This window comes from Chlorocebus sabaeus, chromosome 10, assembly GCF_047675955.1.
Source record: "Chlorocebus sabaeus isolate Y175 chromosome 10, mChlSab1.0.hap1, whole genome shotgun sequence".
NCBI lineage: Eukaryota > Metazoa > Chordata > Mammalia > Primates > Cercopithecidae > Chlorocebus > Chlorocebus sabaeus.
This window is the reverse complement of record NC_132913.1, coordinates 44,652,174-44,673,186: the sequence shown is the minus strand read 5'-3', so window position 1 is coordinate 44,673,186 and position 21,013 is coordinate 44,652,174. Positions and strand designations below refer to the sequence as shown.

General features: G+C 36.9%; 1 protein-coding gene across 6 annotated transcripts in view; it reads left to right on the top strand.

Moving 5' to 3' along the window:
- The window catches only part of CYTIP (cytohesin 1 interacting protein), a 77,181-nt gene that overhangs the window by 33,979 nt on the left and 22,189 nt on the right, over positions 1–21,013 (top strand). For 2 of the 6 annotated variants that reach the window (XM_038002099.2, XM_007965017.3), the window contains 2 exons: positions 8,636–8,890; positions 13,698–13,857. The exons of 2 other annotated variants lie outside the window; for them this stretch is intronic. In XM_038002099.2, the coding sequence (XP_037858027.1) occupies positions 13,789–13,857 (69 nt within the window). In that variant the 5' untranslated portion in view covers positions 8,636–8,890; positions 13,698–13,788. Of the gene's footprint in view, positions 1–4,571; positions 4,722–8,635; positions 8,891–13,586; positions 13,858–21,013 lie in introns of those variants that run through there. 2 more of the 6 variants (XM_073019702.1, XM_007965015.3) reach the window with 2 other exon arrangements.

Genomic DNA, 21,013 nt, shown 5'->3' with positions numbered 1-21,013 from the left:
AGGACGCATGTAAGAGCACACACACAGTGATGTTCAGCTATGAAAGAATGCTGAACACAGGTTAGGGGAGGTGTTGCAAACTTATGTTAAAGGTTAAAGAGTTTGGAGTTTATTCTGTAGCTGAAGTGACAACATTCTCTAGATTTGGAACACTATGTCACTACCATCATGGTGTGTATAGTAGAATTGAACCATAATGGTCTTTAGTAATATGGTACCAGGGAAGTATAGAATTGAACCATAATGGTCTTAAGCAATATGGTACCAGGGAAGTGTAGATTGTGTGTCAAATTCTAGCATCTTTCAGGGGATCTTTAAACTTCTAACTTTTCATAAGACTTTGCATTCTCAAAGATCTTTTCTATTGCCTATTTCATTTATTTTGATTCTCATAATGATGTGGCATTTCTTCCTGTATTGGTTACAAGGGGAAATGTACCCCAAACTGGCACTGATTGTCTCAAAGCCCTATGGCTAACAGGTGGTGGAGCCAGGGAAAGAAACAAGGTATCTGGAGCCTAGATAATTGCTACTATCTTCTGCTTAGTCCTTGGCACTTTCTTCTTTTTACTGGTTTTGTCTCAGCAATCCCCCTTTTTACAATCAGAGGTATAAATAAGCATGCATATGAGAATTGATAGGTTTGCTTGACACTGGAAGTCAGTTCTCTTAAGTAGGAGATAGTATTCTTACCAAGAAAGAAAAGTGGACCATTCTCTGGCTGACATTAGCAGAAGCAGGAGGTCGGGTGTTTGCCCAGTAGCTTCTGTACATTTCCGTTGATGAGTAGGGAGCAATCCTAGCTGACTACCTCTGGAAGCTCAGTGTCTGGGCTTCATGGCAATTTCGCTAGGCTTCTCTTTCAGGAACTAGGCCAACTGTCCAACTCCCTTGGGCTAAATTATTCATTTCACAACCTCTTCCCTGTCTCAGCTTATAAGTAAAATAAGATGTTCACAGTGCTTGGCTAAAGAACAAGTGTCACTCTTTCTCAATTCAACATGATTTTTTTTTTTTTTTTTGCCATATATTTGTTTGTAAAATTTCAATGCTCATTTCAAAGACCTTCCACTCTGTTTTGAGTCAATATCCAGGCAAAGGAAGTACTGGGTAGTTCTCCGTTCTTGGGGTAGACAGCACATTCCACTTTTAATATGGTCTTAAATATCTCTAAATGTAAGAAAGAATGGATAGCATATAAATTTCCTAGGACTGCCATAACAAATTACCACAAACTTAGTGGCTTAAAGCAACCAAAATTTATTTTCTTATGGTTCTAGAGGTTAGAAGTTAGAAATGGAGGTGTCACCAGGGCATGCTTCCTCTGAGACTGCACAGAAGCCTTTATTCCCTCTTCTCTGCTTCTAGTGGTGGCTGTCAATTCTTGGTGCTCTTTGACTTGCAGCTACAAAGTTTACAATCCAAAATCTGCCTCTATCATCACATGGGGTTCTTTTGGTGTGTCCGTCTTCACCTGGTATTTCAGTCTCTTATAGGACACCAGTCATATTGGATTAGGGCCCACCCTAATGACTTCACCTTAAAAATAGGCCGGGCGCGGTGGCTCAAGCCTGTAATCCCAGCACTTTGGGAGGCCGAGACGGGCGGATCACGAGGTCAGGAGATCGAGACCATCCTGGCGAACACGGTGAAACCCCGTCTCTACTAAAAATACAAAAAACTAGCCGGGCGAGGTGGCGGGCGCCTGTAGTCCCAGCTACTCCGGAGGCTGAGGCAGGAGAATGGCGTAAACCCGGGAGGCGGAGCTTGCAGTGAGCTGAGATCCGGCCACTGCACTCCAGCCTGGGCGACAGAGCCAGACTCCGTCTCAAAAAAAAAAAAAAAAAAAAAAAAAAAAAAAAAAAAAAAAGACCCTATTTCTAAATTAGGTTACTCTTACAGGTACCAAGGGCAAGGATGTCAATATATCGTTTTAGGGGGACACAATTCAGTCCATAAAAGATAGAACCAATAATTGACAATCTTCCTTTTATTATGGTTAGTTACATACTCGTCATATCACTTTCTCACGATTGTAAATTTCTTAGGCATATGAGCTGAGCTCTAATAGAAGAAATACTTTGATCCTCTTTGGTAAATCCATAGTATTGTTAGAATTATTGTTTTAATTGTGATCATACAAAACTTTTTTTGTCAGTCTCTATCTTCCCTACTGGATTTTTTTTTTCTCCATGAGGGCAGGGATCTGGCTCATTTTTATGTTCTCACGGGATTAGCACAGTTAACAGGAAACAGTATTGCAGAGTGGCTAACCTTGTCATGTTTGGAAAATGATGATATGGATTGTAATTCTGGCTGTTCTGGGTCTTAGTTGTTAACCTTAGGCAAGTGTGTTGGCTTCAGAATCCTCATCTGAAAAGAATGATAAATATCATACTCTTCTTACGGTTTATATGAAATTAGACACATTTTGCATATTGCCTAACTGTTATTATAATTATATACTCAGTAAGTGCTTGCAGAATTGAATTCAAGGAGGCCAAACAGTCTAGTCATAGTTCTGCCATTAAATTACTCTATTTCTTTGGGCAAGACTGCCATCTTTTCTGAGCCTTAGTTTGTTTACCTGCAAACTAAGGGAGCAGATGAGATGACTTTAAGATCCCTTCCAGTCTGTGAATTCAGCTAGTGTCTTCTTATGACTTCAAGAATACATATACACACACACATACACACATACGTATATACATATGTATATATACACACATACATATACATAAATAAATATATGTGCTCTCTCCTGCTACATATATATATGTGTATATATACATATACATATACACATATATATATGCAGTCACTCCTCTGTATACATGGGTTCCACATCTGTGGATTTAATCAATAATGGATTGAAAATACTAGAAAATAAAAATGGATGGTTGTAGCTGTATTGAACATGTACAGACTTTATTTTCTTGTTATTACTTCCTAAACAAAAACTATTTACATAGCATTTACATTGTATTAGGTATTATAAGTAATCTAGAGAGGATCTGAAGTATATGGGAGGATATGCATAGATTATATGCAAGTACTACATTATTTTATATAAGGGACTTGAGCATGTGTGGGTTTTGGTATCTGTAGGGATCTTGGAACCAATTCCCCACAGATATCGAGGGATGACTAGAGATATACAGATGGAGAGAGAGAGAGAGAGAGAAAAGAGAAATGTATATATATATTTGATATATATAGTAAACCAATATATACTCAATTCTATTCTTTATTGAGGAGTCTAACAAATAGTATGGATTTATTAGAGGGCTCTATTGTTATTGGTTTCTCTCCTGTGCTTACTACCCTGCACTGTATGTATTTGATGGATTATGTCAATTAAATAAAATTTGAGAAATATTTATGGCTGCCTATTGTAAGTCAGGCTCTGTGCTAGGTTATGGGCACCCAAAAATGACTGGTATACTATTCCCTGTGTTACATTTGAATCTCAAAACAATTGAGATTTCATACCATTTTTTACAACTTGTAAACAGGCAGGAAAAGAAATAAAATAGAGGATTCTGGTTTTCTAAGAAGTTACCTTATTGCTCTTCTGTAGTTCCTTCTGCTACACACGCACACACATACACACACACATACATAACCTTCTAGACTCTGAAAACAAAAGCGGAGAAGGTGAGGAACATTGCAACTGTTGCTTCCTGCTGACCTTTCTCTGCTGATCCACTTACCATTCTCAAAGACAAGCCCCTATAGGGGGCAGAGCTAATCCAGGCAGTTCCAGATGGTAAGCAGATTGGAGGAGGGTCTATTTGGGGAACACTAAAGTGAAAGTTCTCCCTGGAACTCGTCCATCCACATCTGGATGTGGCTTATCACCTTTATTCAATGGGTTGAGTTGGGACCTCCCTAGTCGGTAATATTTGAACTGGGATGTGGAGAAAGAGAGAGAAGACAAATGAAGCAGGCCAAGGGGAACAGTGTTTTGGGCAGAAGAAGCAGTGAGTGCAAAAGCCCTCAGGAGGAATTGCTTCCTGCCAGAGGAACAGAGGGAAGGCCAGCGTGACCAGGGTAATATGAAGTTGTAGGATCTGCCAGAACATGCAGGACCTTGCAGGATAGGGTAAGGAGTTTGGATTTTATTCGAAGCCCCGGGGAAAATCACCTAGATTTCATGTGGATGTTTTGTTGTTCCAAGTATTACACAAAATTCCAGTCCCCAAACAGGTTTCTTGCTTTCTAAGAAGTTACTTTCTACAGCCCTGAAGCCCTTGCCAATTCTGTGGGGCTGCCTGCCCACACCCATTGGGCAAGAGTGAAGATTAAGTAAAAGTCAGGCACTGAGTGTGACGCAGGATGCTAGGTAAGGGAAGAGGAAGGAACTCTGTCACTTATTTACCTTGAATTTTGATAAAAGATTTGGATTTTGAAATGGAACTGTGTATGTGGTAGAGAAGGGTAGGGGTAATAAGTGAATTTGACACTAGATAACTGCCACTTTAGAAAGAGTGGATTTCAAAAGAACACACCAACGCCCTTTACCACCATAAAAATTAATGGCTCCTCTCTGCTGCTATATTATTTTGTAGAGACTTCAGTAGATCTTTTTGAGGAGGAAAAAAAGATAAATATGAAAGAATTGCCTCAAAGAATGAAAACAAAATCACATTAAGCAAAATAAAATCTTAGCCTGTAAACAAACACCAAACAGCCAGTGGATAAACCAATAATTCTCATTGGTAAGCATAAACAGAAGTATGAGGACCTTTAAAACCGTAAGACATTATGAACTGTATGTGATTGGTTTTTTAAAATTCTTTTTGAATTGTTGATATTTTTAAAGTTGACCAAATAATATATGAATGCATACTTACTGTAAAAGATTCAAGCCACATATGGCATACACTTTGAACTTTCCTCCCCATCTTCTCCCACAATGGTTCAAGAAGTAACCACTCTTCTATTAACAGGCTGGTATATATCTTTCTGGTCTTTTATGTCTATACATGTTAGTGTACATATACGTATGTGAACTTTAAGAAAAAAGTTTAAATGGGATCACACCATACCTATTATTCCACCTTTTTCTCCACTTTGTCTTAAAAATCTTTATCAGCATGTTAATGTTTATTGTATGCTTTTTAATGGGTGCAAAGTATTCCATTGAATTAAATTACCATAAATTATCTCACCAGTTCCCTATTAATGTAAATTTAAAACTCCAGTTTTTTGCAATCACAAACAATGCCATAAGAATCATTCTGGAATTGTTTTTTGCACATATGGAAGTATTTCCATAGGGTCAATTCTCTCTCTCTTTTTTTTGTTTTTTTTTCTTGAGACAGGGTCTTGCTCCATCACTCAGGGTGGAGTGCGGTGGCTCCACCATGGCTCACTGCAACCTCTGCCTCCTGGGTCCAAGCCATTCTCCTGCCTCAGCCTCTGGAATAGCTGGGATTACAGGCACCTGCCACCACACCTGGCTAAGTTTTGTATTTTTAGTGGAAATGGATTTCACCATGTTGGCAAAGCTGGTCTCGAACTCGTGACCTCATGTGATCCACCTCGGCTTCCCAAAGTGTGGGATTACAGGCGTAAGGCCCTGCACCCGGCACTAAGGGTCAATTCTTAAAAGAAGATTCACTGCCATTAACTGTCAAAAGTGTAACACATTACATGCTGCACATTTAAAATTTTGATACTGTCAAATTACCACACTGTTATTATGTCTTTATTGATTTGTATTCCTACTAAAAGAGTTTAAGTGCTCACTTACTTGCAATTTTGCCAATACTGGACATCACTAACTTTTATTATTTTTGTTTATTTGGTGGGCAAAAAGTAGTATCTATTTCAATTTTTGCTTTCCTGATTACTAATTAGGGTGAGTTCCTTTAATAAATCTATGGACAATTTGTATTTCAGTTGTAAATTATCTGTTCATAGCTTTTGCTATTTAAAAATACTTCATTGAGAAGTATAATTTTAAACACTCTATTACAACCACTAAACAATTGTCTGTCACAAATAATTTCTTGCTATCTTTCACTTAGTTTTCACCTATGAACATTAAAGCTTTCATTGAACAGAAGTTTTTCATCTTTATATAGCTAATGCTTTCTGGGCTCTTATGTAATGTTAGGAAAAGCATTCCCAACCTAATTATATTAAATATTCTATATTTTCTGCTATTCTTTTATAGATTTTAAATTATTTTTACCTTTTTAACTCCTTACACTACCTGGAAATTGCTATTATATTATCATACAAAGCTAAGATTTAATTTTTTTCAAATGGGTTCCAGTCTTATTTATTGGAAGATATATTATTTTCCTAGTACACTGGAATAACTTTATGGAAATATAAATTCTTACATATGCATGGGTATGTTTGGGGAGTCTCTATTCTTTCATAATATTATATTTATAGACATTCTTTTTATTGACCTTTTCTGTTTGACAATACAGTTCTAACCCATATAACATTAAAGATAGTTTTCCCAATGCCCATCCTTACCTCCATCTCTTACCTCTTTTATTTTCAGATTTTTCTTGTGCACTTTCTCTTTCAGATGAGTGTAAGAATGTGTGTCAAATTTTATAAACAAACAAGCAAGCAAACAAACAAATCCTATAGAGATTTTGACTTGCAGTGAACTATTTTAGAACATTTGGGGATAATAAATGTCTTCACAAGATGGGCTCTTCTCATATGAGAACATGGCATGCCTTTTCCTTAGTCTGGACTCTAGAATTTTCTTCATAACATCTTAAAAATGTTTGCTAAATTCATTTCTGTTTTATGACTTTTTGGCTATTTTGATGTGTCTTTCTCCCATTCTTACAAGTTCTTTTGTAATAAGATAATATTATAATATAATATATTAACAAATATATAACATAATAACTGCTACTGTATAAGAAACTTGTTTCTTTATATTTTTATGTTGTCTTTTGAATGCTGTATTTCAGAAAAATTCTTACCAGGTTTTTGTTCTTCATGAATTGTCCTGGATAATCTAGTTATGAAACCATATAATCAACAAACTTGACAGTTTTGTTGTGTTTGTTTATAAATTCTATACCTTTTATTTGTGATATACTGTAAAAGTGTGAAGAGTGATGATGGGTTATGGTCATCGTGGTCTTCCTTCTTACAATAATGAAAAAATTTACATTTCGATATTAAGGTTAATGTTGGGTGGGTATTTCTGGTAGATGCTCTTCATTATGTTAAGGTATTTTTCCTTCTATCCCCAGCTTACTTGGAATTTTTAAAAGCAAAAATCAATCTTAATAGCTTCGACATCTATTACATTGAATTTAATTTCTTTTTAATGCAGAAATTTAGTGATTTTATTTTGTTACCTAAGGTCATGCTCTTTGACTCAAATAGATTTGAATGAACTGATTTCAATAAATTATTCCTACCGGGTGCAGTGACTCAGGCCTGTAATCCCAGCACTTTGAGAGGCTGAGGTGGGTGGATCACAAGGTCAGGAGATCGAGACCATGCTGGCTAACACGGTGAAACCCCGTCTCTACTAAAAATACAAAAAAAATGAGCCGGAGCTGGGAGTGGTGGCGGGCGCCTGTAGTCCCAGCTACTCGGGAGGCTGAGTCAGGAGAATGGCGTGAACCCCGGAGGTGGAGCTTGCAGTGAGCCGAGGTCGTGCCCCTTTACCCCAGCCTGGGTGACAGAGCGAGACTCCTTCTCAAAAAAAAATGAATAAATAAATAAAATAAATTATTCCTATATTCAAATAGAAACAGCCCTCTTCACTGAAGCCAATTTCTATTGGGTGTGGCTAATATAATTCATTTCATGGCTGTTATGGCAGCAAGATAAAGATATATATGCATCAGGTTAAAAATAAAACTAAATGAAAATTATCTATCTCTCGCTATATATAGACAGGTAGATTTCTATATGCCTCTATATCTTGATCTTGACATTTGAACTTGATTGGACATAGTCTTAAATATTTTATTAATCAAGTGACTTTAAAATAAAAATAGCTACTTTTAAAAAAAATACAATAGTCCTCAAAGAAGGAAAATACTCCTGGTAATAAGTGGTCAACCAATTATATATTTCTCTTAAAGCCTTAATCTTTCTTGGAAAGGCATCTTTATATTATAGGACAATTGCCTTAGTACAGAAATGTTGTTCATTCCAGTTGAGTTAAACCCTCTCTACCTTTGTCTTAATAGGTTAATGAACAAAAGATTGTTTTGAATGAATTTTACACAAATCCAGAATTAGGGTTCCTTTAACTATTGGTTATCCTGGTTACTTTGTGTTTCTTTTTAAAGGGATTTTTACTGTTAGGGCTTTATCTCTCCAAAAAGGTGATAGTTGGCAGAAATTGGGGAACTCATTAGAGGGTTGACACTTTTTTTTTTTTTTTTTTAAATAGAGGGATCCAATAGTCTACCATTCTTCACACTCTATATGAATAGTCTTTTCTGTTTTCTATAAGCCTGTATTTTCATTCAGTTTTATTTTTTAACCCGATTAAATCGTGTGGCATGAATGGGAACACAATATAAAGCAAAGCAATTACGACTACTGTGGTTGATGGCAGCACTGAAAACCTCAGAATCCCCCTCTCATGCCTTTTTCTTTTTCCTCTTCTTCCTTTTTTTCCCAGGACATTCAAAGGATCTTACATTTTCATGAGTACAGTTTTAAAATCATTGCATAGACTACCTCTTAAGACTCAAAACAACCCTGATGCATTCACAGAGCATTTTGTATAGATATATGGATAAGTCCACAGGAGAAGCTGCCTTTTAAATCCCACGCACATCCTGACTGCTTCCAAGAGGCCCCAGTACTACTGTGTACCTTCAGCATGGACCCTTCAACATGGAGCCGTCCCTGCCATATGCCCAACATGCTCAAGGTACTCCCGCTAAACCTGAAATAAAGAAGCAAATGGAATTTTTAAAAATGCAGTTAATGATGTTTCTATGTGATAAGTGCACCAAATGAATGTGTCTACTTTTACATCTATAAGAATGTTGACATTATCTTACTGAGTTATTTCATGAAACACTGATCTAGATAATCTATTTAAAGCCCAAATTGAATTTAGTGGCTTAATCCCTTGAATGATATTGCAATCTACCCATAGCTTCATGATTTGATTGAATTAAACTTGAATAAATCAGAAAATTGTTTCCTTGCACTTGTATTAAAAACATAATAGATTTGATGTATTGCTAGCTATTATTTATATTAGGTTTAAAATTTTTCTTTGTGCTGTTTTAAATATGCATGTCACAACTCTAAGCCAATATTTGGCTTATATCACACTAAGATTTCTAACATAGGGTCTTTATGACCTTTGTTTCTGTTATTTTCCTTTCCTGAGCTGCCTGTTTTTCAGGGCTTGTCCTAGTTACAGATTTTTAGTTTATCCTTTTCTGAAGAAGGCTGTTACTCTCTGGGGAGTAGTGTTCATAATCCCAGTGATCCACACTGAGTTGGATGAGGACATCTGTCTACCCAACTCCAACACTCGAATAAGGTGATACATAGGACAGAGCAGTTTTCACAGTTAGTGGATCCTCATATATGAGAGTAACTTTACTAAATTAATATTACCTTATATAAATTCAAAGGCACAACATTCAAATATTGTCTATGTGACTTTAACCCATCTCCTATATCAGTCCAGAGACCCAAATAAAAACTTCCCTTCCAAATGAAGGCAAAAGGCCAAAATAAAACAAATTGGCAAACCACACCAAACCAAAACAAAATCCTATGATGTTCCGGGAAGCCAAGTAAAATCTTCTTGTGCAAATAAAGGCAAACTGCAAAAATAAAACAAACAAAAACTCAACAACTATCTTAAGATCAGAAGGGCATAGAGGAAGTCTCATTCTTTAGCAACCAGTTACTCTTCTTTTGTATCTTACAATAATCCAGAAATTTCAGACATCGGCTCTGATGATGATTTTCAAACACATCTTGATTTTCGATGGTAAGAAATTTACACGTATTGTAGCCTTTAGACTTCTCCAGGGTGAGCAAGGGCATCCTTGCTGCACATAGAGGCACTTGGTAATGAATAGGGCTATTCATATAGAATTTATGTCATTTCCTTTTTTAGCTTTTCCTTTTGAAGCCTTGTTACTTAAAACAAAATTCAGTAGATATAGCTTACTTTATACCATGTGCTATTCGTGGGCTATTCTGTCTATTTTTCCCTACAAATTTTTGTTTTAGATATTTGAACACTAAGGTTTAGGGAGTGTATTAGTTCAAGCCACCATAACCAATACCATAGCATAACAAATATCATAGACTGCGTGTCTTTAAACAATAGAAATTTATTTTCTCACAGTTTTAGATGCTGGGAAGCCCAAGCTGAGGTGCTGGCAGATTCAATTTCTGGTGAGGGCTCTCTTCCTGGCTTGCAGGAGGCTGCCTTCTTGCTGTGTCCTCATTTGGTGGAGAGAGAGGCCTTTGCCACCTCTTCCTATGAGGGCACTAATCTTATCAGATCCCAGCCTTACCTTTATGACTTCATTTAACCTTAAATGATTCCTTAACTTCCTTATAGGCCCTATCTCTAAATACAGATACATTGAAGCCCAGGGTTTTAATGTATGAATTTTTTGGGGACACAACTCAGTCCATAGCCTTTAAAGCAGCAGAGCTAGGATTTGAATCTAAGTGGTGTGACACTGGAACCCTGTTGTCAACCCTCTTACAGCTGCCTAAGATTTTCATAGATGATTATAAGGTAGGCTCAGTTTGTCTTGCAAACCTTTCCACCTTTCTTTCTCTGTTCCATGTTTTAGGCATATTCCTCTCACCTGACTCTACCAAATCTCCATGTTGTAGGCCCTCAGTGTTCATCTCATTTGTACTAAAGATTAATTCCTTCCAAGGGTATTTGCATCTTTATGAACACAATGTTCCAAATAAGAGGCATGCCCCACATAACAAATATTAGCTTTTAGAGCATATGGCAGATGAGACGTATTTTTAAGAGACTTTGTCCTCATCTCGGATCACCCCTTAGTGAAAATTGTAGCACTTTGGAATATGAGCTTGTAGTACATACATTTCCTACCAAATTAATTAATTTTTTCCTTACTAATACCAAGAACACTGTTGTTTAATTCATTTTGTTTAATATCTACTGCTTCCACCTTTCTCTTTTTATTAACATTTATTGAACAATTTTTGTATGTAGGACATGAAGTATACGTTTAAAGATAAAAGGTGTTCTTTGCTTTCAAGGAAATTAGACATTAGTAGAGAAGCAGACTTGTATACAATTAACTAGTGACCTAACTAGAATATATTAAATCTCAAAAGAAGAATCTAAAAAATGATATGATATTTCAGAGAATGAAATCAGATAATATAAAATAATTTTTATTTCATTTTATTTTGTGAACAGTGAGATACTCCTGAAATCTTTCGAGTACCTAGATAGTTTGATTCAATTCATTTCCAGAATCACCTCTCCAAAATAAAGAGGAGGCTGAAGGGGAAGAGAGTCTGGTCTATCATAATTTTCCGAAGGTAAATCCTAAAAGAAAAGAGATGTTCTAGACAGTAGAACACCTTTGTAAGTCAAGGATTTGTTGTTTGAAAGTCACATCCCCCTTAAAAGATGACTGTTTCTCTACCCTTTATCACAAGGGACACTTTTGATCAGGATATTAGTGACTGGCATGACACAGGCAATGACAGAACAGGGAACTGACCAATAAAAATAGACTAGGTCATAAATTTGTAATTAACAGGTGTAACCATGTTGATATGGGTTGGTTGGATGTCAGAGCTGCTTTTGACCCTTGTTTTATGATGATTTGAAAAATTTTACTTGTTAAACACATTTCATGAGTTAAGTAATAAGTAAATTATTTTCCAGTTTCTTAATTGAATGATGATCTATGATTTACATCAGCTTAAGGTCAGTATAACAATGAATTGATACAATTTTAGTGGTCATTTATAAAAATGGATGAGTCAGTTGGCCTAAGTGCATGGCTTTATATTAAGCAAATGTATAATTTCCATTTGGCATTTTAAAATATTAAGAATAAATATTAAAAATATTTACCTAACCTCATCAAATGCCTAGGGTACAGTGGACTGCTGTCATCCATTAATAGTGTTGATTTAATTTATGTGCCTCATAGTCTGGAAATGTTTTTAAAATCAATCTCTCTCTCTCTCTCTTCCTAATACACACACACACACACACACACACACACACCACATATACCTGTATACATATCTGTACATATCTATAATTATAGATTTTACGTGAATGTCTTTTTAACTGATGTATTCTTCAGTTGCCAAGGTGTTTACCACTCCCTTTTGCCTTACACATTTATGTTACACACCTGGCTTCTGAAAACATGTGTTTTTAATTTCCGATTTAGACCGTTGTATGTTTTTGGTGATATCACTCTGTCCATGTCAAAATTCAATTCCAGTATAATGAGTCATGCTGTGATAGAGTTTTTAAAATCTATAATTGGCTTCAACTTTTGAAGCACTATTAATTCAGATTTTACTATTTCTATTTGGCAATTTCTACTTGAGTTGAATCCATCTTCACTTCCAGTACGCACACATTCCATTTTAGTTCAAAGATTTCTAACTCTTTTAAATGCTGGTATTGACCTTCGGAGATTTTAAAAAGCACATTTGACTTTTTGTGCCGTGTAAAACTTCTCTTGTTGACTTTTGTTTCGATTCTTCCTTTTACTTGCCTCCCCTGCTCCTCCACTGAAACCACTTCTCTCAAAACTACCTGCCCCCAACCTCAGCCAAAGGAAGAAAAAAAAAAAAGCATCTGTGATCTTGAGTACGTGGTGATGGTGCCCTTGACACATATGCACATGCAGGGACCAACAGGCAACATTCTTGCGCCACCTTGGTTTGCCTGTTACCTTCCTGCTCACTCCTTTCCTCCCCTGGGACCACTTTCTGATGCTGCGGCAAAGTCTTGTCTAAGAAATGGCAACATTGTGCCCTAAATGTGCTGACTTTCCCTTCCCATTGTACTTTGTAAAGATCATGGGTAATTTTAGTAAGGACAAAGTAGCAAAAGGACAACCAGAAGAATGCTGAATGGTTACATCCCCAGTGGCAGATATGATGTCTTTTTGATGAACATTAATGATCTAGGGTATACTTCAGGGAAAGTACATTGCAAGGACTTCGAGAGAGAACATTGTGACCGGCACCTGTAATTCTTGCCTGTATTCACAAGAACTGAATGTCCTCGTGTGCTGACTTTTGCCTTGCATTGCTCATGTTAAGTAAGAGAACGGATGGGAAACAAATGGTAGCACTTGGGGACATTTTTCTTTCTTCTCTAAAGAAAAAAATGGCAAATGGTGGTGTGAATGCAACTTGCCACAAAACATAAAAGTGTAAGAGTTCCGCTGTTTGAGGTGAAAAAATAAGTTTTTTTTTTTTTTTAAATTGTAAAAATTAGCTCCAGGTTCTTTCAGGAGCTTAAAGAAAAAAAGCTTTGAGAAATGGGAGTGAATTGCAAGATAGGGTTTGTGTAACAAGTTCCTCAAACCACAGAGGTCACATGGGCTCTTTCTGCTTTGCTACTTTTGATTACTTGTCAGAGTTGTACTTTTAGCTTCCCCCATCCTGCAAGGCCACTCAACCATGTGCTAGCTGGAGTGATCTTTATTCACAATGTCTTTACAAAGGCTCCTGCAACACAGCAGCAATGGCAATTTGGCGGACTTCTGTGCTGGGCCAGCGTATAGCTCTTACTCCACACTCACAGGTAGCCTTACGATGGACGATAATAGAAGGATTCAAATGTTGGCAGACACGGTGGCTACTCTACCTCGGGGACGAAAGCAGGTATGATTGCTATTTTGTACCTTTTAGAGTGTTCACATTCTCTTGCGGGCAGAGTGATATGTTTGTCTGACTTCATACTAATAGTGATATTTTAGAGGCTTTGGAATTTGTGGCTGATTATTATGGGCGAAGGAGGTGAGATGCTCAGGGAGCTGGGTGAACCAGTCCAAAGATTTGAGACCACAATCAAACTTTTTTTTCAAGGCAAAAATTAGTTTGTTTTTCTCATTTGGAGAAGTGCTCAGATAAAACAAAAATCATTACGCATAACAAACTTGAAGATGGTTTATATAGATACAACCAGTATGAGAATTAATGATCTTTTCCCCATTGTGTCTCCCTTGATTCTTTCCCTTCCATCCTCACTTGCAGTCCTTGATGGTCATTTCAGTTCATAATCAAATAAGAAATACTTTTTTTGAGGACAAATTTTGTTGACTAATTATCTTCAACTCTTGGGCACTGGCACATACCTCATGCTATTGGAAAGTAAGATTTTTTTTTGGATAGATGAGTGCCAGATTGAATATCAGCTCACCACTTAGTGACTGTGAGATCTTGAGCAAGCCACTTGCCTCTCTAAGCTTCAGTTTCCTTTTTTCTAAAATGGAGTTAATAATAGAACCACCCTTATTGGGTTCTTATGTTGGTTAAATAAGGAACTGTGCAGTGCCTAACACAGTGACTGGCATTCAGTGCATGCTTATTAACTGCCAGATTATGCCATTTTAATATTTTTATTGCAAAGTTTGTCTCTAGGGATGAAAACTCATTTGGAAAAATCTATGTCTAACTGAATTTATTTTGATTTTTTGTTCTTCAATTTCTAGCATGTAAAAAAACTATTTTTAACCATAATACCTCTTCAGGATTTTTAAAAACGACTTGCTCTAAATCCCCAGGTACATATTTGAATTTTGATACAGCCTTGCTACAGAAAATATTTAGAATTGCCATAGAGCAAGAATTTTTGTGCTGAAGTCTTGCATGTACATCATGTGCTTCTCTTATGCCTTCTAAATTCAGGATTAGAGAGGTATGGCATAGTGGGAGAGACATGATCTTTTTTCAGTGATGTATATAGCTGATTCCTTGGCATTTTTCACAATGATAAGGGCATAATTTTCCATGATTTGGATTATTGATCGTTCTCAATCTAAAGTGCTTTTATGATACAAACTTTAATGTAGTGATGCACATTTTATCAATCTACAACCTGTCTGAATATAAAGCAACATGAGAAATGCCGACATCTTTTTTCAGTTTTCAGATATAAAGCAGTCAGATTTTCTTTATATTTGCCATGAAGCTATCACACTAACTATGGTTCACTTGATTAGGCTATGTTTTTTTGTTTTTTTTTTGTTTTTTTTTTTCCTGAAGAGAGTCGGTATTTTTTGAATCAGGGTGGGAACTTTCCACCCTCTATGTCCTCCATACCTGCAACCTCACTCATTTGATCTACTCTCTAGCCCATGCAATTCAATGCAACAGATGGTTCCTGAGCACCTACAAGGAGACAGACATCATGCTAGAGTAGGAGGCAAAAAGACGAGAAGGGAATGTTTTCTACCCATATACTGTTTACAATTCAGTAAGCAGAAAGAATGGGTTTTCTGCAAAGTAAAACAACATGAATACTCTCATCCAAGTGAAACATCTTTAAATATAGTCTTGGAAATAGATATTCCAGATATTGAAGGGTATTCCAGAGCAAGGGAGAAACTGAAGCTGTGGCACAGATCCTGGTGCCTTGAGGATTTTTTGTGTAACAACACAATATTAAGTGTGTCAGGAGAACCTGGTTAGTGTGTAGGAGGTGAGAGGAGACCTCAGAGCTGGGCTGCTTTACAGAACATTTGGACAACTTCTGAAAAAGCCGGCACGAGGGCCACTGAACATGTTTGAGAAGTAGAAGATTTCAGGAACCTTATTGTAGAAATGTAGTGGATTAGTAAGTGAGTAGAGACTAGTGGTGAGGGAGGAACTTTTGCAGTAGTTGGAGAAAGCAGAAATCGGGGAACAGAAAGGAGACTGAAAAGCTTTAATATGAAAGGAACTGAAGATGGAGGAGTCACATCTGGTTTAAGCCAGAGTGAAGATAGCATGAACTGAAAGAAGGCAATCAGTAGGAGAGGCTGATTATCAGAAGAAAGTAAAGACAGGGATTTTGGCATATGAAATGCACGTATGTGTGTGTATGTGCATATGTACATGTACACATATGTACACAGGCACACACATATCCCCATACTAATTAATTTATGCAGATGTTCTCATCTTTTCTAGGTCTTCTCATTCCCCTTCTCTCAAATTCTTTTATGTGGTAGACTCCCCATATCCAAACAGCTTTTTCTTACTGTTGTGAGAATTGCTTTAAAAAATAGCAAAACAAAACTTCTTGTACACGATAGTTCTGATTCCGTACAATTATCATCAATGAGACTTGATGCAAGTTTATCCCAACATTTCACAATCTTCCAAATGGATGTTCATTTCCTTTAACTGGTTTTTAAAGAATAATCACCCATTTGGCACTGACTAAATTGCAGGCAACAAGATCCTTGTGAGGCAGTCACATGAGCAGGTGTTTCTCTGCCTACTGTTATTTTCAACACTTTCAGGGCTGACGTCAACAGCTCATACTTCTTGTTGTTGTTGGCTTTGGTTTCTGCAAAGCTATATCTGGTTAGCTTGTAGTTTCAAATTAGTCTTCAGAATCAATTGGGTGTTTACATTCAGAATTATTTAAAAATAGATTTCTCTATGTGCATGTCATCTCACTACCTGTACTGGTAGGAAGTGTCAGACACCCCAGTATGGCTTCTGCTTGTGAACATAGTTTTAGGGCAAAAGAAAGAAAATCTTTGCAATGGAAAGCTCGATAGGAAGGAGACAGGAGGAATTAAGGACAGCCTCTATCAATGGCGCCAAAGAAGTAGTGATTGTCTTACCACCCACTCTCATAACTGTAGTACATTGCTTTTGGAAAGCAGTTTTTACAGAATGTTATAGTGAGAACCAGGGACCTGACAAACAAGTCCACAAACTTTAGTGGTACCACAGACTGACTCTCTTTTCCTCATTTTCTTTTAGTTATCACATGATTGCTAAATAGGCAACTTCTGGAATGCTGATTTCATCTACAAGTTCAGATAGGGAATGTGTGCTCTGCTCTGGGATGTGTACACTGCTGGGCAGGGCTCTGCCCTGCAGCGGCTTTCACGGTGTGTCCAGCAGCACACCCATTAGGTGCTGTAACTCTCAATTGTCCTGAACTACACCAAAGGATTTTAATCACTTCATGACAATTTTAGGTAGAAAACTGTGCTAATTTCACTACCAAAGACTTTGAAAACTATTCTTTAATCCATATTGTGGCATGCATGATCAATATACAATAATTTTTCTTGAAGAGGTCTGTGAGCCTACAGTCAGACCTTACTTGGAAATGGGAGTATTGTATTTTGGTTTCTCCGGGCACTTAACATTAGGCAATTAAGTTCAGCTCCATTATTTTGTTGCATCTTTGAACAGTCTGTGGAGCATTAATATCCTAACGCTCCTTACTTAAAAGGGGGTGGGAGTTGCATGGAAGAATTAGGGAGTGAGGCAGGGGACTGGAAAGGCCGCAGAGCACATAATTTTGGGGACTTTGAAACAAATACCAGTGACAAAAAACCTCACTCTTGAATCAGTAGCCTCTCCTCAGCACCCTCCCCAACACTTTCAGGAGATGAGTATATAGAGTGAGGACCAAGAGGAAGTAACACTGTAAGAGCCCCAGAGTGGCTACAGTGTTGAATTTTGAGCTTCTCTAAGGAAGGCTGGCTATCTGGCTGAGCTGCCAATTACTCCTATCTTTCAGAAATTGACAGCTGAAGTATTGATCTTGGTTTCCCACTGAAGAGGAATGTGTGGAATCACTGCAGAGCAGAAGAAACTAAATTTTGAATATTAATGCCTGATCTTTTAGGTCATCTGACTAAAAACAGAAGAGTGATCGTAAGCCCAACCCTAGGTATCAGTGTATTATGGCTAGAAAGGAGTTAAGAAGCTTTGTCTATTCAGCAGTCATAATTGAATGTGTAGTTTGCAAGCCTGCCAAATTGCTAAACCTAGATTTCTCATATTAGATAATGTGTAATAAAAGACAGCTGTTGCCAGCATATGCTGTGAATTGCACACCAGTTCCTCATTCATGATTTTTGGTGCCATCACTACAACCCTTAGAAAAGGCTCTGCCTGGGAGGGCTGTCTGGGGAACATAGACCCCACTGGTCAGATCCTTGAATAGGGCTGTTCACCCTAGGGAAAGGGGTACAGGAAAGACTTTTTTTTTCTCCAAGGTGCAAAACCCTTGATAAGATCTTAGACACACTTCATTTCACTTTAGGCAGGTAGTTTGGTGTGTGAGCTAGGTCGAACCCTGGAAACATTCCTTTCCACATCGCCTAAGTCTGACAGCCCAGATCACAAACAAGTAGGCTTTGTGTCAAGATGTGGCACGTGTCAGAGAATTTGACGGAACTTAATTTATTTAAATTGTTTTTTGTTTAAGTGTTAGGTGCTTGAAACAGCCTCTTAGCTAATACAGAATGGAAACTAATTTGTAATTTGACTTAATCTGACTTTTGGTGTGGCTGATAACCCAAATCAGTCAGTCCACAGGAACTGAAAATCTGCTATGTTTCTCATGTTGTGCTAGACAAATATTTTCATCTTTAACTAGTCAATTAGCTAGATAGAAAGGTTAGAAGTAGAGTGGTAGGGGAAATATCTATAGAGGTTTCAGGTCTGTCCTATGGTTTAAAAGATTTTACATTTGAATCTATCCAGAATGACTTTTGATTCAAAAGACAGGTTGGATGAAATCTTGAAGTTCCTAATAGATGCATTGATTTCTGGCATAGTAAAAGGGCATTTAAAATTCACAAGGCTCAAAATTTTACTAATAATTTATTAATTCTTGCCACCATTCATCCACTTAGCAGTTATGTACTGAGGCACTACTATAATTGTTTTCTCTTAGTACTTTTTCTATACTTCTTGTTTTGGATTGAATTTTTTTTTGTTCTTGTCTGTTTTCTTTCATTTTAACTTATTTGATTTTTAAAATTTGTATTTATTTAGTTGATATATAATCATACATACTCATGGTATACATAGTGATGTTTTGATACATAGAATGTATAGTGATCAGATCAGAGTAATTAGCAAATCCGTCATCTCACACAATGATCATTTCTTCATTTTGGGACTGTTGAATATCCTCCTTCTAACTATTTGAAACTAGTACATGATATACTATTGTTGACTATAGTTAGCCTACAGTATAGAGCACTAGAACTTATTCTTCCTATCTAGCTGTAATTTTGTATCCTTTAAAAAATGTGTCCCTATCCATTTCTTCCCCCAACCCTTCCCAGCCTCTAGTATCCTCTGTTCTACTTTTTACTTCTATGAGATCAACTTTTTTTAGCTTCCACATATGAGTGAGAACATGTGGTGTTTAACTTTCTATTCCTGGCTTATCTCACTTAACATAATGTCTTCCAGTTCAATCCATGTTGCTGTGAATGACAGGATTTCATTCTTTTTTATGGCTGAATTGTATTCCATGGTGTATATATACCACATTTTCTTTATCCATTCATCTGTTGTTGGACACCTAGGCTGATGCCATCTCTTGGCTATTGTGAATAGTGCTGCAATAAACATGGGAGTGCAGATGTCTCTTCGATATAATGATTTCCTTTCCTTTGGATGAATTCCCAGTAGTGGGATTGTGGGATCATATGGTAGTTCTATTTGTAGTTGTTTGAGGGACCTCCATACTGTTCTCCATAGTGGCTGTACTAATTTACATTCCCACTAACAGTGTATAAGAGTTCCCTTTTCTCCTTATCCTCACCAGCATTTATTATTCATTGTCGTTTTGATAATAGCTATCCTAACTGGCGTGAGATGATACCTCATTATGGTTTTAATTTCCATTACCCCAATGATGAGTGATATTGAGCATTTTTTCATATATTTGTTAGCCATTTGTATATCTTCTCTCTCTCTCTGTCTTTCCTTCCTTCCTTCCTTCCTTCCTTCCTTCCTTCCTTCCTTCCTTTCTTTCTTTCTTTCTTTCTTTCTTTCTTTCTTTCTTTCTTTCTTTCTTTCTTTCTTTCTTTCTTTCTTTCTTTCTTTCTTTCTTTCTTTTTCTTTCTTTCTCTTTTTCTCTCTTTCTCTCTTTCTCTCTTTTTTTGAGATGGAATCTCACTCTGTTGCCAGGCTGGAGTGCAATGGCATGATCTCAGCTCACTGCAACCTCTGCCACCCGGGTTGAAGTAATTCTTCCAACTCGGCTTCCCGAGTATCTGGGATTACAGGCACCTGCCATCATGCCTGGCTAATTTTTGTATTTTTGTAGAGACGGGGTTTCACCATGTTGGCCAGGCTGGTCTTGAACTCCTGACCTCAGTTGATCCACCTTCCTCGGCCTCCCAAAGTGCTGGAATTACAGGCTTGAGCCACCATGCCCAGTCTTGTATGTCTTCCTTTGAGGAATGTCTGTTCAGATCATTTGTCCATTAAAAAAATTTTTTTTTAATCTTGAGGTATTTCAGTTCATTATATATTTTGGATATATAAATGAGTAGTTTGTAAATATTTCCTTCCATTCCACAGCTTGTCTTTTCACTCTGTTGATTGTTTGCTGTGCAGAATCTTTTAAATTTAATATAGCCCATTAGTTTATTTTTGCTTTTGTTGCCTGTTTTTTGAAAGTCTTATTCATAAAAATTTTTCCCAGTCCAATGTGCTGAAGCATTTCCCCTACGTTTTCTTCCAGTAGTTTTATTGTCTCAAGTTTTACATGAAGGTTTTGATCCATTTATTCATTTTCAGTTGATTTCTGTATAGCGTGAGAGGTATGGTCTAGTTTCTTTCTTCTGCATATGGATATACAGTTGTCTGTTTTCTTTCATTTTTAAATCTTGCTACATATTTAAGATTTTTAAATTTTACTTTATGTATTTTAGTGATTATCCTTGAGTTTTTCCCATGATATTGAATTTAAGAAAGGACAATGTTGAAAACCATCTTTACATATTTCTCCTGAACTTGAATATTTCACTTGGCTCTTCAATCACCTCAGATTCTTCCA